A 16726-nucleotide genomic window follows, 5' to 3' on the forward strand; every position below is an offset into this window, starting at 1 on the left:
CACCCTTTTTTTTTTTTTTTCAATTTTTTTATTTTTGGTGCCAGGGATTGAACTCGGGAACTTGCACTTGCAAGGCAGGCAGCGTAACCACTGAGCTAAATCCCCAGCCCACTAACTTTATTTTTTAATAATACTTTGTAACATATTTTACCCATTGAACTAGAGATCATATGCGCAGTGGATACTCTTTGCATTTTATTGTTCAAATCATTAAGATTAGAAAGGAACTTACTTATAAGAACTAACCATACTTTACAAAGAATGTTAAATGTCAAACTTCTATCTGACCTGTTAATTGCATCCATAATATTAAATGTCAGCCTTTGCAAACTACTGCCATGCCTTGCATTGAGGATTTGGTGGCAAATTTCTGATGCTTGCCTTCATAGTTAAATTAACTCTAGAATGTTTGGTGTTTTTTATTAGTATTGCTTCCTTGACTTTACTTTCCTTTTATCTTGATTGTTTTAGAAATTTCACATTATTTCATTTTATCTATGTATTTTATTTTCTTTAAATACTCACTGACCTTTTACAGAAAATAAAACCCAAACTGTGGGCAATAACCAAACACTAAATCTGTCACCAAGGCCTGTTAAATTGTAAAGTCTTCAGAGAAAACGGTGTATAACAGAGGCATAGTGACCTTTCATACCATTTAAACCTCTAAATGATGCCCTTTTGGAAGCCACAGAAACTTCCTCTAAACCTCTTCACTTCTCTTTAGCTGAAAAGAAAAATATGTCAATTTTATAGCTGCTAATATTAGTGATAGATTGATATTCAGGAAATTGCTGGCATTTGACCAGTTTGACCTACAAAAACGCCACTTCCTTTGGGTCCAACTTAACTGTTGAAACAGGTAAATTCAAATTCAATTGCCAATTAAAACACACATCCAAACTGTCAGTAACACAGTGCAGTATTTTGGAAACATTTGTTTTCCAAAATATGTAATAAAACAGATTTCTAAACTATTTTGTGTAAGGGTTTATTTTTCTTGTTTTAAATTTATTTTGTACTTAACATACAAATTGCACGTATTTATGGGGGACTGTGCGTTTTATTGTGTGTATATCCTTTGTAATATTAAAATCTGGGTAAATATGTCTATGTCCTCAAGGGTTTATGATTTCTTTGTGATAAAAATATTCAAGACTCTTCTAGCCCTTAAAAAAGTCTTTTATCACTAGCGCAGGCAACCCACTGTGTAGTGCACCCTAGAAGTTACCTCCTGTCTGTGATCACCATATTCATGAACCACCCTGCCCTCCTCCTTCTTCTGACTTGCAAGAAATCTTCAAACCCTTTGCTTCTGTGAATTAGTACTGATTTGGAAAAATCTGTCTCTGGAGGCTGTTCAAGATACTGGCCCTGCTGCCACTCTTGTCAGAGTTAGATTTTGTGTCTGTGGCTGGGTAATATACACAGGAATGCAGCCAGAAATTGTTACAGGTCAGTGGTAAGCAAACAAGAACATTTGGTGTGAATATTACACAAAGCCTTTCAAGAGAGAACATATTTTGATAAACTTGAGATTGATGTTTTAGGAGGATGAGGCCTTAGTATGATCATGTTTATTGCACTTGATGTTTGAGGTTTATTTCCCAGAGGGAAAGTGGAGCTTTTCACACTCTCTGCATGTCTCCACATGGCATAGATTAAGCTTTTTTTCTCAGTAGAAGCTGTGGTAATTGCTTCAACTGTAGCCTCTATATTTCTGGCTACCAGAACTAGCATCACAAATTTAGCTATTAAAGTTTTGAATTCTGTATATCTAATTGTCTAAAACCAACTCTCAATGGTATCAAGGTTTTCTCTTTCTCTTCTAACTGGCTGCCATAATAACCCCAATCTTCCTTGTCAGAAAGTACTATCAGCCAAAGCCCTCACAAATTTCTGGGCAGAATTTGAAGAGTTTGGTGAAAAGTTACAAGGTATATTATTAATAATATTAAATCAACAAAACCAAGAAGAGAACATGAGGTCTCAGACGTTAGTGTTATCATCCCAGCACTTCACAGTAACTGTAAATAGCAGTTCAAGAAAATAGCCCGTGAACAGTGCAGCTCATTCCCAAAACACCTGGGATTTTTCACTCAGTTGAGTATTACAAATGCTGATCTTTGCCATTGCACTGCATGAGGCCTTTCAGTTGAACCCTTTCCTGCTGACACAGGAAGCACTGCAGAGTGGCCCTTATGAATTTCATTAGACTGACTTCTTCCTGTCTCTTAGTTCATGGACCGCGTTGTGAGTCACGACACTCTTCATTCAGATGTGATGTACCTTGAACAGGAATGATCTCGTGTCACTGCTTTTCTACCTGGAAAGCCTTGAATTCTCTTCAGATAACTGTTTCAAGCAAAAGCTCCCCTGGAGACTCTCCATGAAGCCCTCAGGTGTAGGCCTTCTCCCGTGTGCTCCCACGGTACCTGCTGCGTATGCTGCTGGGGCCCTCTCCCCACTTCTCACTGTGCATACAGTGGATCCCTCACAGGCAGGAGCTGTGCTGTGTGGGGGCTTGCACTGCCCCAGGACCCGGGACACTGCAGAATGCTCTGCCCTAGGTACCTGTGCAGCACAGGTAGTGGATGCAAACAGCTGCTAGTTCTCTGTTTCATTGATTATTTCAACTTTGGAAAGCTATGGGAAAGCATTATTCATGAAGATCTAAATTAATGAGTGTGTTTTGTGTGTAGACTGAACAGGACACATTGCTGAGGAAGTGTTCTTCCCAGTGGTAACAACTATTTCCTAATTCAAGACAAAAGTTCCTCATATCACTAACAAAGTAAAGTTCTGACATACGTATTTACATATTTAAAATTTCTCTTTCATTTTACTTGTCAACCTGAACGAACATGTCAGGTAACATTCATTTCAAGCCGTGCCTGTCCCCCAGTAACATGGACGTCTTCTCTGCTGAGTTAGGCAGTGGTCACGTATTCATGTGTGTTATGTTTTACTGTTATGTCATGTGTTGTTATAAAAAGTTACAGTGTATTTTGCAAAAATCAATAAGTCACACCGAAGCTATATGTGAGTAGAATTTATAATAAATTCTATATTTTGTTCATAAATTATATGCTTGTAATGTATTTATAATTTCTTTACAGCAGAAATTCCTAAGTATTTGCCAAAACACCACTGGGTAGGAACATTACAAAGAGAGGATTCATGTCTTAATCTTAGACATAGTAGGTAATTTTGTGGTTAGTGTAAAGTCTGATGAATTACTGTTATTTTAAAGTTATGTGTAAAATCAGTATTATACAGTGTTTTCCCCTCTATTTCCAGTTTTATTCTGTACTACAACCCCTTCACTTTGGCATAGGAATTATAGTCCAAGAATGAGTATTTACATCAAAAGAACCTCTTCAACATGAAAACTAGTAGGCATACTAAAGAAGAGAAATCTATTTTCCAAAGTAGAGTTGAAAAAGACGAGCTGTGTCCAGCTGTGTCTGTAGACATGTATCTGTTGCGTGTGCTGCTTTGTGCCATACTGAGATTTATGAGGTCATCTATAATTCAGAGGAAAGTATAAGGAGCTTTCTTCTTTGTTAGTGCTCAGACCTTCAATTTAGGCCCATATTGGACACGTGGCAAGTTGTGAGGGACTAAGCAAAGATCCAGAAAGTAGCCAAAGGACCTTTCAAAATTCAGTTCCAAGAGCATAAAAGTAAAGAATTAATAATTCTGCAAAAATAAAAAGATATCCTAGAGATAAGAGGTATTCTCTAGGACCAAGTTCCGGAAAAGAACAAATCTTAAATCCCAGGGTATTTTTGTTTGCGGTAGGCATCAAATCATCTATCTACAGTCAGAAAAAAAGAGTCAAAGACGGTAATTGTTTCAGGAGGTTTTGCTGTATCTGAGACATCAGATGTCCTCTTCATACGCTGCGGAGCTGGACACGGAGACCCCTGACGACTGAAAGCCACTTCTGGAAGCTTCTGATTGACATTCCATCGTCGGAATGACATGGAGCCGCCCAGCGCAAATTCACACGTGCGTGCCTCTCACTAGCTGAGTTCTAACTGAGAAGGGGGTGAAGTCGCTGCAGAGTCTCAGGGAGACCGAGGTCAAGAGGAGGTGTGCAGCTCAGGGCCTGCGGCAGGAATCCTGGGGCCCACCCGGTGCTGACCGGTGGGGTGGTGGATCCCAGCACGTGGGGTCTGGCGCCTCGGAAATCCTGGCTGGGCCGCAGGGTCTGGGTCCGGAGGAGCCCTGAGGATCCGAGGCGGGGGCCTGCCGGACAGCACCGGGATCCTTTCCACCCTCCACTGCCGAATGCCTGCTGAGCGCGCGTAGGGACTGGAGTTAAATGTCTCATAGAACGACTGGAAGACGGATTTATATAATTTTTTATAAAGTAGAATAAAAATAAAAGGAATCACACAGGACGAAGAGATAAAATGAATGTGCTGATCCAGAAGACCCAACCTCTCAGTAAGAGGACCCGAAAGGGGAAAGAAGACCCAAGACTTCCCATGCCCAAGGGCATAAACCTCGGGTTGAAAAGGGCTCCTTGAGCACCCAGCAAAGAGAATGAAAGAGGCTCGGTCACAGCACTGTGCGGGTCGAACGCTACACACAATGGAGTCTCATTAGCAGAGGAGAGGAACGGAGTCCCGCGTGAGCGGCAAGTCCATGGAAGGGGGCACTCTATGTTCAGGGAAGGAGGCACACACGGTCCTCAGTCATATGGGCGCGCTGGCGAGTCCAGAGCCGAGAGCAGGAGGCGCCCGTCTACGGAAGATGGCGGTGTCAGAACAGAGCATGAAGGGGCTGAATTCAGGCAGTGCCTGTGTCTGCAGCTGAAACTCACTACTGTGCGAATTGGTGCTTGTTAATCAAAAATAAAATGCACAAATAGTATAACCACAAAAATTATGAGAATTCGGAAAATGAGACAAAAGAAACAAAACAAATCTAGGTTAAGCAACATGCAACAGTTCAAAAGCATTGGGCCAAAGCTCACAATTTCCTGATTGAAAATAATCTTTGACCTTAAGGTTTTTTTTTAAAGAAAAATTTATATGCCATAGCATACACACATATATATACACATGTGTGTGTGTGTGTGTGTGTGTGTGTGTGTGTGTGTGTCAAGAGCTGGCGAATCTAGGTGAAGGACAGATGAGCTTTCATTATACTATTATTCAAAAACATCTGCACAATTGAAAATTTTCACCCCCCCCCGGAAAAAAACCTGCAGTGGGTAGGACAGGGAGTGTAAAGCCACACAAGGGAAAAGGGAAAACCCTCTTGGTGGAGATTACTGAAAGAAGTGTTTCAGCACGAGCTGAGATTGGGAAAAGGTGAAATCTGCTGGGAGAGAGAATTGAAGAGGCCTCAGGAACCCGTCTGCCGTCGGCCTGGGTGTCCACACTGGGGCCAGCGGGCAGCGGAGCGCGTTTAGGGGCAGGGCCCGTGTGGCTCCACCACCAGAGGGCTCTGAGTATTTGTAAAGATCCCCATTCCATACGAACATGGCTGACATAAAACAGCCAATTGTAAAATAAGTAGAAAACCAAGAAAATAAAAAGTTAATGACCAATTATTAACTTTAGAGAACTTAAATATAAATGAAAATAATAGAATTGTATTATGTGGTAACTTGATAAAATTGCAGTATGTAGTAATTTTGCTATTTAATCAATAATAATTATGTATTATTACCTAATAATAATGGCACTGTCTATATTTAACAAAAATATGATGAAAGTATATCAGAAAGGTAGGACTGTGAGAAATTTGGGGAGCAATCTATAATTGAACTAAATCTTAACCTGAATAGAAAATAGTTGAAACTCATGTCAAAACACAAATTAATAACACAAAAATGCTACATGAATAAATGTAAAGACTAAAGGTGAAGTGCTGGCTTAGGAAGAACACAAGAAGTTACTATTTTTGTTCATGAAAACTTTAATATGGTTTTAAATAATTAGTGTGTAAATCTTATAAATCTTAAAATTTATGAAGAATCTTTTATAAGTTCTATTGTAAAGGTAATATTAGAATATTTAAGTTTTTAAAAATCTGAGTATTCAATATCAAATGGAGGAACTAACCCATACCACAGAGCTAAAAGTATGGCAAAGTGCAAATCATGAATTTAAAAATGAAAAAAAATGGAATTCAGAAAATGTCATATGTACATAATAGCTTTGTGTAAAGGGCAAGCCAGGCAGGGCAAAAAAATTAATTTTAAAATTTTAAAAACTGTCTAAATTGATTAAAAATTTATGTTTTAGATTAAAAGGGTATAAAATTTTAGCCAAGATAAATGGGAAAATTTATATATCTCAACATTTTCTATTTGGACTCTGGCATAAGACAAAAAAAAAAAAGATGTATTAACCTCCAGGCTGAAAGGAAAGAATAAGGCGGCTGGTAGGAATGGGACAAGTGAGTCAGAAACCCAGAAGGAAAGCCAAAGGTTTTCCAGCGGTAAGGAGGGACCAAGATGGGCGGAAAGGTTTTAAAGTCAATGACCAGGGAGGAAAAACCCAAGCCAACACAGAGTGAGGATGAGGGAGCGGGAGGGGTGGGTCGCCGATGGGCCCCAGTGCAGTAACGACCTACGTTCATTTGGTTACTGTAACTTAGGTGATCAGACTCAGCGCAGAACGCTAGTTGATTATAAGGATTTAAAAACCGTAACTCATGCAACAAAATAAAAGCCTTGTGTCATTCCTTCCTGTGCTTTTTCCATTTATTTAATTATCTATTTTATCAACAATTACTTGAGCCAGGCATGGTGACACACGCCTGTGATCCCAGAACAGAGGAGGCTGAGGCAGGAGGATCAGCACAAGTTCAAGGCCAGTGTGGGCTACATAATGAGATCAGGGCCAGCCTGAACTACAAAGTGAGACCCTGCCTAAAAAAATGAGAAAATAAATAAACAAATACTCCACTGTTTTCTTCCTGAAAGTTCTGCACAATTTAAGGACCCGGTGCTCTGTTTTGTACCTTCACTGTGGTGATTGTTAGTGGAGAAAAACCCTCCCAGTGGGGTTGTAACAAAAACATTGGTACCGTTACGCTGTCCCGAAGTTGTTCTATTTTGAATTTCTTAATGTCAGAGCAAGTATTGCTACCTGTTTGATGAATAAACATTAGTACTTGACCCGCATCATGTCACTCGCAGTTACGTGGAATTTTAGTCTAGTGAAACGTGGTGGGACCTAAGCAAGGTCGAGCGTGTGGAGCCTCAGACCAAGGCCGCATTGCCGGACCGGACCGTGGTGACCCGCCTGTCTCCGTTTCCCCGCAGGGCTACGACGACGGCCACGGAGGGGACTACGAGGAGCAGAGCTACGAGGCCTACGACAGCGGCTACGCTGCGCAGACCCCAGGGTGAGTCGCTTCCCAGGCCCTGTCGGGCCCTGTGCCGGGCTTCGGGCAGTGGGGGTTCCCTGCTACCTTTGTAAACTCTGAACCTGCTGCTAGACCACGAGGGGTAGCGCAGAGTAACCTGCAAGTGCGAACGCGGACACATACACAGGACGTGCTGACTGTGTGATCGTCGAAACTTCGTGAGTGGGTCTTGTTTCCACCAACCGAAGGCTAAGTTTAGACTTGGACTGTTCCTGCGTTTTCGCTATTATGAGTAACATTGGTATAAAACAAACCCAGTTTTATAAATTCAGTCACCTAAATGCTTTTTTTGTCTTTGTATCTTTTCAAAGAAAATTTTATTGATACGCTGTTTTAATTCATTAATTGGTGCGTTTTGGGTGTGCAGTATGATGGCATCACTGGGACCTTGCACCTTTACATAATCCATCTTGGTTCTCATTTTCCCCATCCCTGCCCTCCCTCCACCTGCTCTTTGTTTCCATTGTTTCCTTTTGTCTTATTAATTTCATTCCCTTCCTTCCTTTCCCCTGTCCCTCCCATTTCTTCCACTTTGGACCTTTTCTTCTTATTTCGAATGATCTATGATACATTTTTATTTTTATTTTTATTTCACTTTCAGCTTTCACACCAGAGAAACCAGTCAGTAGTTACCCATGAGCGTCCTGTTTATTTCACTTGATATACATAACGCTCACATTCATCATGGGCAATCTGTACCTGTACGTAACATGCTTGATTCTTCTCATAGAAAATAGAGGCGACCTACAGAATAGTTAAGTAGTTCTCTCTTTACATGACAGACAGGAGTTTGTAGAAGTAACTGTCCAGAATCTCTGTAGCACTAATCATTCAGGGACCGATCTTGCTAGCACCCAGGCAGACTGGAGTCACAAGCCTCCTTTAGGGTTATCAAATAAGATGTGGGAGAGGAGGGTGCCAAACAAAGGAGCAACTTTAAGGTCGTTCTGACCCAAAGAAGGCTGTGGGTGCAGCCTGAGGGGACCCCACCTGGAGAAAATGCTGCAGCAGTTAAGGAAGCTATGAGCAAGCATGCACAGATGCCTTCGCGCTGAGTGTGACTTTGTGCTGCACTAGGGCGAGGTCCTCTTCAACAGCAGGGGTCCAGTTGATTCTTAGTGGGTTCATTAGCAAAGTGACCATGAGCCGAGCTCCTGCTGCGAGGACCGAATCAGTCGTCCCAGTGACTGGCTGGACACAGCAAGTATCAGAGCATCTCATGCAGATTGGCCACGCATTTAGGACACCAGCAGCATTTTCACATTGGTAGTAAATCACTGCACACTGGTGCCCACAAGTAGTGGTGCTAAAGTTCTGTGTCCCTGTGCATAGGAAATATAACAACACTGCTAGCTTGACCAGGACAGGCTAAGATACTTCCTTGATCTACCTCAGTACAGCTGCGTTTTGATCAAGGAGGTTTCAAGATGATGGTTTTTCTGTGTCTGCCTTATGGTAAGGTTTAAATAGGTACAACTGACCTTTAGAGACAGGAAGAACAAAAGTAGAGGAGGTGCATGACTAAGTGAATATTTGAAAAGCAGTTACTAGAGTTATTGAATAAACGTGTGTGTCAAAATTAAAGGTAATAAAGAGTAACCGGGAAGAGCGTGTTATCTTCTCCCATGAAGTGCGGTTCTATGCAAAGCAGCGTTGTCTAGCACTCCCCAGCTTTCTGTCCCCCTGCTCTGTCCTCTTCCCTCTCCCTGGCTGCATTTTCCCCATTCTTCCAGCACATAATCGAGGTCTCCCACAAGGTCTTTCTTGGCCCTCTAATTGGGGTACCAGCTTCAGCCCTGCACTCCATACCTCCCGATGTCTCCTTTTCTAAAGATTCTTTTCCTGCCTCACACTGGGGTGACTTCTGTAGCCTCATCTGCCTTAAGTGTCAGGCACTGGGTCTCTCATTCATATGCTGACCGGTGATTGTGGATACCTAAGACGTCAGGCCCAGTGTTTTCTGCTCTATGGGAACACAAAATAAGATCTTCCTGCCTAAGAAAGAACACAAAATTCAGGATTACCATGCATGTATCATACTTACTGAGAAAAATGTATGTGTTTCTCAGATGATTTAATGTTAAAACAGAAGTGATGAATAAAACCAGGTCATGGAGTTAATAGCAAACATACCCATGTTTAGAACGGCACAGTTTATAACAGCTAAAACTTGGAGACAGCACAATTGCCTGGATAAAGAAGATGTGGTTTTTAATCTATCTATCTATCTATCTATCTATCTATCATCTATATATATAATGGAGTACTACTCAGCCATAAAGAATGAAAAACTAGAGAAATTTATAGCTAAGTGGATGCATATTGAGGCCATATGCTTAAGTGAAAGTAATAAGACACACGTGTGTAAATGCCAAATTGTTTCTCTGATGTGAAAAACTAACAGTGTAAATAATGGTCAAAATGTATTAATTGATGTGTGTAATAGGAACAAAAGTTATAAAAGAGTAGAAGAAGTGGGAGGGGTAGGGGAAAGGTAAAAAGGGAAAAGGAAAAATATGAGAAAAGGAAAAACATGGAAACAAAGTCTTCGTAAACAGGGAAGGGTGGAGGGGGTGAAGGGAGGGCTGGAGAGTGGGGAAAAATAAGAACCAAGATCCGTCATGTAGAGGTGCAAGATCCCAGTGATGAATGGAACTGTACTGTGTACCTAAAATGTACCAGTAAACTTAATAAAGATAAAAAATAAATGTGTCCTAAATTCTAATAATTATGAAATTTTTACCTGGGTCAAAAGCATACCTACATTATTAATACAGTGTCTCAAACTCTAGCTGTTCTACATAAATGCTATTCAGTACATGGATTAAAAATAAATAAGCCAGGAGTGGTGGCATATGCCTGCAATCCCAGCACTCAGGACACTGAGGCAGGAAGATTGATTGCCAGGGTTCAAGGCTAGCCTGAGCTACATAGGGAGACCTTGTCTCCCAATAAATAAATAAGTAAATAAATAAATGTATTGTGAATGTACTGTATTTCAGAAAACTCTATATGGAAGAATTTATAATGCAGTGCAGATTGTAATAAAAATGTACACATGCCAAAGCATCTCCTAGGTAACTTATTAAGTCCCTCCCATTAGGTTCCTCAGTCTGACTGTGTCGGCTGAAGGTTAGATCAGCAGGTCCGTTAGGAGGCTCGCGCCTGTAGTTCCTTTGCTCTGGAGACTACAGCAGGATCCTCAGTTGCAACCCGGCCTGGGCAACTTAGCAACATGGAGCCTCTAAGCAAATGAACGAAGAAGGGCTGAGGATGGAGCTCAGTGGGGAGGCCCTGTGTTTAACTTGCACAGCTGCAAAGGAAAAGAAAGGAAAGAAGAAAAAGCAGAGAGAGTCAGCTTTCCTCTCTCTGCATCGTGCGTACTAAACAAGCACTTATTAAATGAAATTTCTTATTTTCTAACTTTAATATATTTTATATTTTTCTAATAATTTGTTTGAAGAGTTATTAGCAGACTCTTTGAATATGTTATGTATCTTCTCATCAATATTTATTTTCTCATATTTAAATAAAGTCAAATAGAGGGCAATGAAAGAGAGAGAAAGTTCATTCTCCATCAGTGTCGCTCCAGATTTCTTTTCAAGTGATGGCTCTTTAGTTGGACTTTAAAGTATAAGATTTGAATTTATGGAGGAAAATGTTCCTAAAGAAGTAAAAGGAAGAGAAATACATGAGCATCAAATTTCTCCTGAACTTATAAACCCCTTGAACATTATTTTGGCCAAGAATATCAATATTACTGACCTGTGGCGCTCCAAGTCAGGAGAAAATTTGGTTTAAAATCTGGGATGAGAGGATGGAAGATGTGAGGCTTAGGCCGAGGGATGACAACTGCAGGCTCCGGCTCTGAGTGCCAGCCGGTGCGCGAGCGCAGGACTGGTGGGAGCATGCAGGGGCGCCGGAGACCGCTCTGGGCACTGATTCCACCGCCTCACCCCAGACTGCGGAGCAAGTCTGCCAGGTGACAGCCCTCCGAGGCTCACCTGGAGTTCAGAAGCTGCAACAACTTCATTGATCCCCGTTGTTTTGTAAGGCATCATTAGTTCTGGGAGAATTCCAATGGATCAGAAGGGTACTTCGCTGAAGATTACTCAGGAGGCACTTAACTGAGTGACATCAGAGTGATTGGCAAAGACGATAATACAGGCAATTTCCAACCGTCCCTCTCCCTGGCTGTGCCTCTATCAGAAGAAAAATAAAGAACTAGATTGATAAGTTTATTACCCTGGCTTCAAACTGTAGCACTCTTGCTTTTCCAGGAATTCACATCCTTGAAGTTTTGACTTGCAACAAGTTCCACCTGATCAGTAACACCTTTAATTGGACCAAATTCTGTCATGTTCTCATGCTTATGTATCCCTCAAAGACATTAACGTTTTCAGAGAACAACCTGAAATCATGGCATTGCACAAGATTTTGAGAAAACTGATGCCTAAATGTTAAGCAAGAATTGGTAACAAATCAAACATTTAGGAAAATCTATGATGGGAAAAATTTATTTTTATTTTGCTTAAATACAATTCTGATATTACAAATGATAGTCAAAAGATCAGTTCTGGATCTTTGACTCTAATAGTAAAGTAACTTAATTTGGACATGAAGTGTTAACAACTTACAATTTTCCAGTATAAGTTGTTAAACTGAAGGTTGATGCAATAGGCAAAACATCAAAATAAAAACCTTTGTTTTCCTTGAACCATGAATCAAAAGAGAACCCATACAACCTAGGAAAAAGTCCTCTTTGTAGATTAATGAGGAAATGTGCTGGGAAAACACAAATGTGTCTCCCCCTGAACTATACAGCAATAATTTTCAACGTTTTCTTTTCTGAATATCTGTAATTATTAGTGCTTCTGTTCTAGAAAGGGAAAATGGGACCCAAGTCAGGATAATATGAGGAGAGTTTAAAAAGGGAATTATATTCACTAGCAGAATACTGCAACAAGCAATTCGGGCGCCTGGGGCTACTACTCCTGAAGTGAGACACTCTGCTACCAAAAGCAGAAATGAGAGGGAGGCATAAGAAGGTGCAGGAGAGGCCACCTGACCGGAACTGAGACCTCTGACCCCAGAGGTAGCCATGGTCATGCCACGGGGAGCCGGAAAGCTCAGCCTCGCCCCCTTCCTCCTTTCAGTCTCTTAGCACTGTTGCCTTGACCGAACCCACTACGAAGCAAAGGATGTGAAATGTTAAGAAGCCCAAGAGATAGAGCTGCCCTTGATCATCCCTAGAAGAGAGAGCAGGCTGGAGGATTCTCCCCCAGCACAACCAAAATTTTATCACACCCCAACAATTAGTAATCAGACATATTCTCGTCAGTTCTCTGAATATATAAATGATGATGTGAAATTGCTACAGAAAGCAACGTTCACTTATATAAGAGAAAGCTTTCACTACAGCTGAAGTCAAAATGTTCCCACCCCAAAGTCTTCTGTATGCAGAGGTGGGCCGATGGGAACCTGACCCGGAACAGCGTGGCCCTTTTCCCACCTGCCCCTCTCTCTGTTTCCTGGCAGCCATAAGGTGAGCAGCTTCCCCCTGCCCGGCCTTGCTGCTGTGCTATATCTTCCTGGGAGTTAACCAGCGATGGACTGACCCCTTGAAACCATGAGCCAGAATGAATCTTAAATTGTGGGAAGTGTGTCCCAGTGACAAGAAACCCGACGAGTCACACATCTGTTTACTAAAGACCCAGAGAAATGCATAGTAAACACGCGAACATACATTAACTCGACAAATAGATTTTCAGACTCCCTAGCACAGATTCTTATCTCCTCAGTGGTAAAACTCAAAGACTGGGAATCACTGATTTTATTGTTCAGAGACTTCTTGGAACAAACAGTTTCATAACAGCTAACAATTCTGTGCTAGCAGCTAGGCTAAGAGTTTTAGGTACTTACTTCCTTGCATCAACACCTGAAGTAACTACTGTGCTGCTTTTTAATTCACAGAGAAAATATTGGAGTCAAGCACACATCTAACTCCACAGCCTTACAACTATGCTGCCTGAAAATCTGAAGCAGCTCATCAGCCCTACAGTCTTGGGTTACATACTCAAAAAGGCCAAAACACTGAAAATAGAAATGTAGAGTTCCACATGACACCCAAAAACTTTTGACTAAATTGACACTTCTAAGCAAGAAAACCATTAAATTGTTTCACCATTTTTGAAGTTGAAAGCTGAATATAAGCCTTTGTATTTGGTACTGAGTCCACAGAAATCTTTCTTTAAAAACTTAAGTATGAAAAACTGCAGACACCCAGTGATTTAATACAAGTTATTATATTGAGTATATAACAGCTTCTCCTGTGCATTTAAGTGGCACTCTTCACTGTAAAGTGACTCACCCTCATTTGTGAATTCAATTTTCTTTATGTCTCAGTACTGTAGCCAAATGAGAATGAATTTACAGAGGGTTATTGGATTGGAGATATTTTCCCGCAGCTATTTTACAAGTTAGTTGTGTTTTCATATCATCTATAGATTTCTGCATGCTTAATCAGTAGGTTTTATATTGTTTGAATTTAACTTCAACAGAACGAGAATTCATGCATGCAATATTTTTCTTCTTTAGTCCTTATTTAACACATTTATTTTACGGTAACTGTCAGTTTTAAAATGAAAACACTGTATTTCCTCAAATTATTAATTACATATTCACATAATTGTCAACTTTTTCCATTAATTGAAGGCTTATTTCAATGACAACTAAACCATTTGCCCAAGTAAAGTACTTCTGATGCAGCTCTGACAAGAGGAAGTAGAACAGTCGTGACCCTTTCATATGGATGTTTCTTTCCTATGAGAGGCTCCAAGTCCCACTTAGTGACCAAACCTGCTCCACCTTTCATGGGGTCCAGAGCCATCCACACGCCAGCCACTTCTCATCAGACTGGCCCACAGCTGGAATCTCCCATCAGCAGGAAGCAATAAGGGATTTGGCAGACAGTGCACGATCAGAGCTTTGGAAATGGGAAGGATTAAGTCATCTTAATTTCTCAAGGAATCTAATGTGTTGCAAAAAGCTGGGCCGTAAGTCCAAATGAAGAACTTAAGTTGAAATTCTACTTTCAGTGGCTGGTGCAGTGGCTGTTGAAGGGAAGCTCGGCCAAACCAAAAACAAACAATGAAGGAAGCAGTTTTAGCATATATTTACCAACATACTTCAGGGACTGGGGACATCCATGAATATGTTTGTCGAGATATAGAATAAGGAGTGATGGAGAATGACAAATTAGAAGGTCTGTACCCAATCTAAAGCCATGTGTTTGATCAACTCTAACACACTGTGACCATGTGGTTTGTATAAGGAAAGTCCCACCCTATAGTAGCTCTTCTTTTTCCTTCTCCAAGAGAAGCTGGAAGTCTAGACTTCTCCAGATAGCATGGATGCGTAAGAAACCGTGCCCCAACCTAGCATTACTAAATAGCCACTTCACTGCGCTCATAGATTCTGTGCATCTGGAGTTTCCTGAGGCACACAGTGACGGCTGCCCTCTGTTGCACTATGTCTGGGGCTCACCTGGGAAGGCTCTGAGACCCTGGAAGACCCAGTTCCTGGGCTGGAATCATCTGGAGGCTCTTCTGTCACATCTGTGCAGTACCTCAGCTGGGACTGCCAAGGACCGCTCATCCGGAGCCCTGTCTGTGTCACTTCCTCTCAGTACGGCCACACAGTGTCCCAGTCAGCAACGCAGAAATTGCATGGTCTTTCGTGTTTAGCATTATTGTGTTAAGAAGTAAATCGCTGGGGATTTAGCTCACTGGTTCCGCTACCTGCCTCACAAGTACAAGGTCCCGAGTTCAATCCCCAGTGCCAAAAATAAATAAATAAATAAAGTAAATCATGGGTCCAGTCAGCTCTGAGAGAAGAGGCACTGCATATCGCTGGTAAGCGAGTGACTGACATGATTCAAAGATGGAAGTTATCGTTACGGGCCTTTCCTGTCCTTGGCACAAAATACTCAACACCTGCAGCTTATAGGATGTAAGGTTTACTATACTCATGGTTTCAGATGGTTCAGTCCAAGGTAGATGAGTTCCCAGGCCGAAACAGCAATGGTAGAGGGCACAGTGGAGGAAATCTGCCCAATCTGTGGCAAGCAGGAGAAAGAGAGAGAAGCTCCAAAGGCTTGCCCGGCGCTGGACCTCCCCATTTGCATCCGGGCCCCTCCTGACAGCACGGTCAGCTGTGAATGTATCCGCAGGCTACTCACCGATGCGCACAGCACTGCATGATCCGCTCACCTTCTGGAAGCTTCAGCTCTGACAAATGAGCCTTCGGGGGACATTTTAGATGGAAACCATAACAAGGCCATCCTTGGAAAATATAACTTGCAACAGTTTTCCACTACAAAAATCCTAATTTTTAGATACCAGCGACTGATTTAAAGAAAGTAAGCACTTTAGAGATTAAACAAAAGTTGGCCGTAGGTAGTCATGGTTGCTGTTATCTACTTTCTGCTCTACAAAAAATAATCAGAATAGAGAAGCCAGTATATAGAAACTGCTTCCAAACACATGGTAATAAGGAATCCTTCCAAATGGCTATTTGAGGACAGTACGTGGTCTGTGAAGGGCACCCTACAATCCAGGGACTATTTGTAAATAATTAGGGGAGAAGACAAATAAACATGGCATGCAGAAAGTTCAATGCTAAAAATACTAGAGGATGGGAGAGGCTGTGGGGAGCCATCTCAGAAGAAATGGTAGAGCCAGACAGAATCAGAAGGCTTTCAAGAGGAGATGACAACCTTGTATTTCTCTCAGTGCAACCTAGCAGAATGGGGCATTATCAAGAGAAAGCACAAAGGAGTAGCGGTGTGATTCATTACTAAGGAACTCCGTGTTCTTCAGATTGAGCAGGTTATGAGATAAGGGACAGCGCTAGATATTTATGTGAAGTAATAGGAAGAAAACAAAGAAGCCTGCATGTGGTGCTCCGGAATAAGAAAGGATGATATTTGGAGGGAGCTTCCTCAGACGTTAAAGTTAGTAAAACCAAGTTCTTTTCTGGATAAAATTATGACTATCTTCTTTTGTTTAGGCAGAAGTTTTGTAGTCTGAGCTCAATAGCTTCTCCATTAGTTTCATCTCTTTGTTGACTAACTTTTCTATGCTTTTGTTGCCTTGTTAGATATCTTAGTCGATTTGCATTGAAAATATTAAAAACAAAACAGAAAACAACTTCCAGGTCTTCCTATTTTGCACTCTCTTCCTGGGAATAAGAGAAGAGAGAGATTTTTCTCCTAACACCATAGTCAAGTTGTAAAAGGTGAGGATTGAAGTCTGAGAGTTGGAAAAACAAA

The 16726-nt window shown here is 41.4% G+C and overlaps 1 protein-coding gene across 1 annotated transcript in view; it reads left to right on the forward strand.

Moving 5' to 3' along the window:
- The window catches only part of Khdrbs2 (KH RNA binding domain containing, signal transduction associated 2), a 380292-nt gene that overhangs the window by 319470 nt on the left and 44096 nt on the right, over positions 1-16726 (forward strand). Inside the window, exon 9 of the mRNA XM_033756843.1 lies at positions 7292-7374. Coding sequence (XP_033612734.1) covers positions 7292-7374 — 83 coding nt within the window. The remainder of the gene's footprint in view (positions 1-7291; positions 7375-16726) is intronic.

Source organism: Fukomys damarensis, unplaced genomic scaffold (genome assembly GCF_012274545.1).
Source record: "Fukomys damarensis isolate Sample0158 unplaced genomic scaffold, DMR_v1.0_HiC HiC_scaffold_27, whole genome shotgun sequence".
NCBI lineage: Eukaryota > Metazoa > Chordata > Mammalia > Rodentia > Bathyergidae > Fukomys > Fukomys damarensis.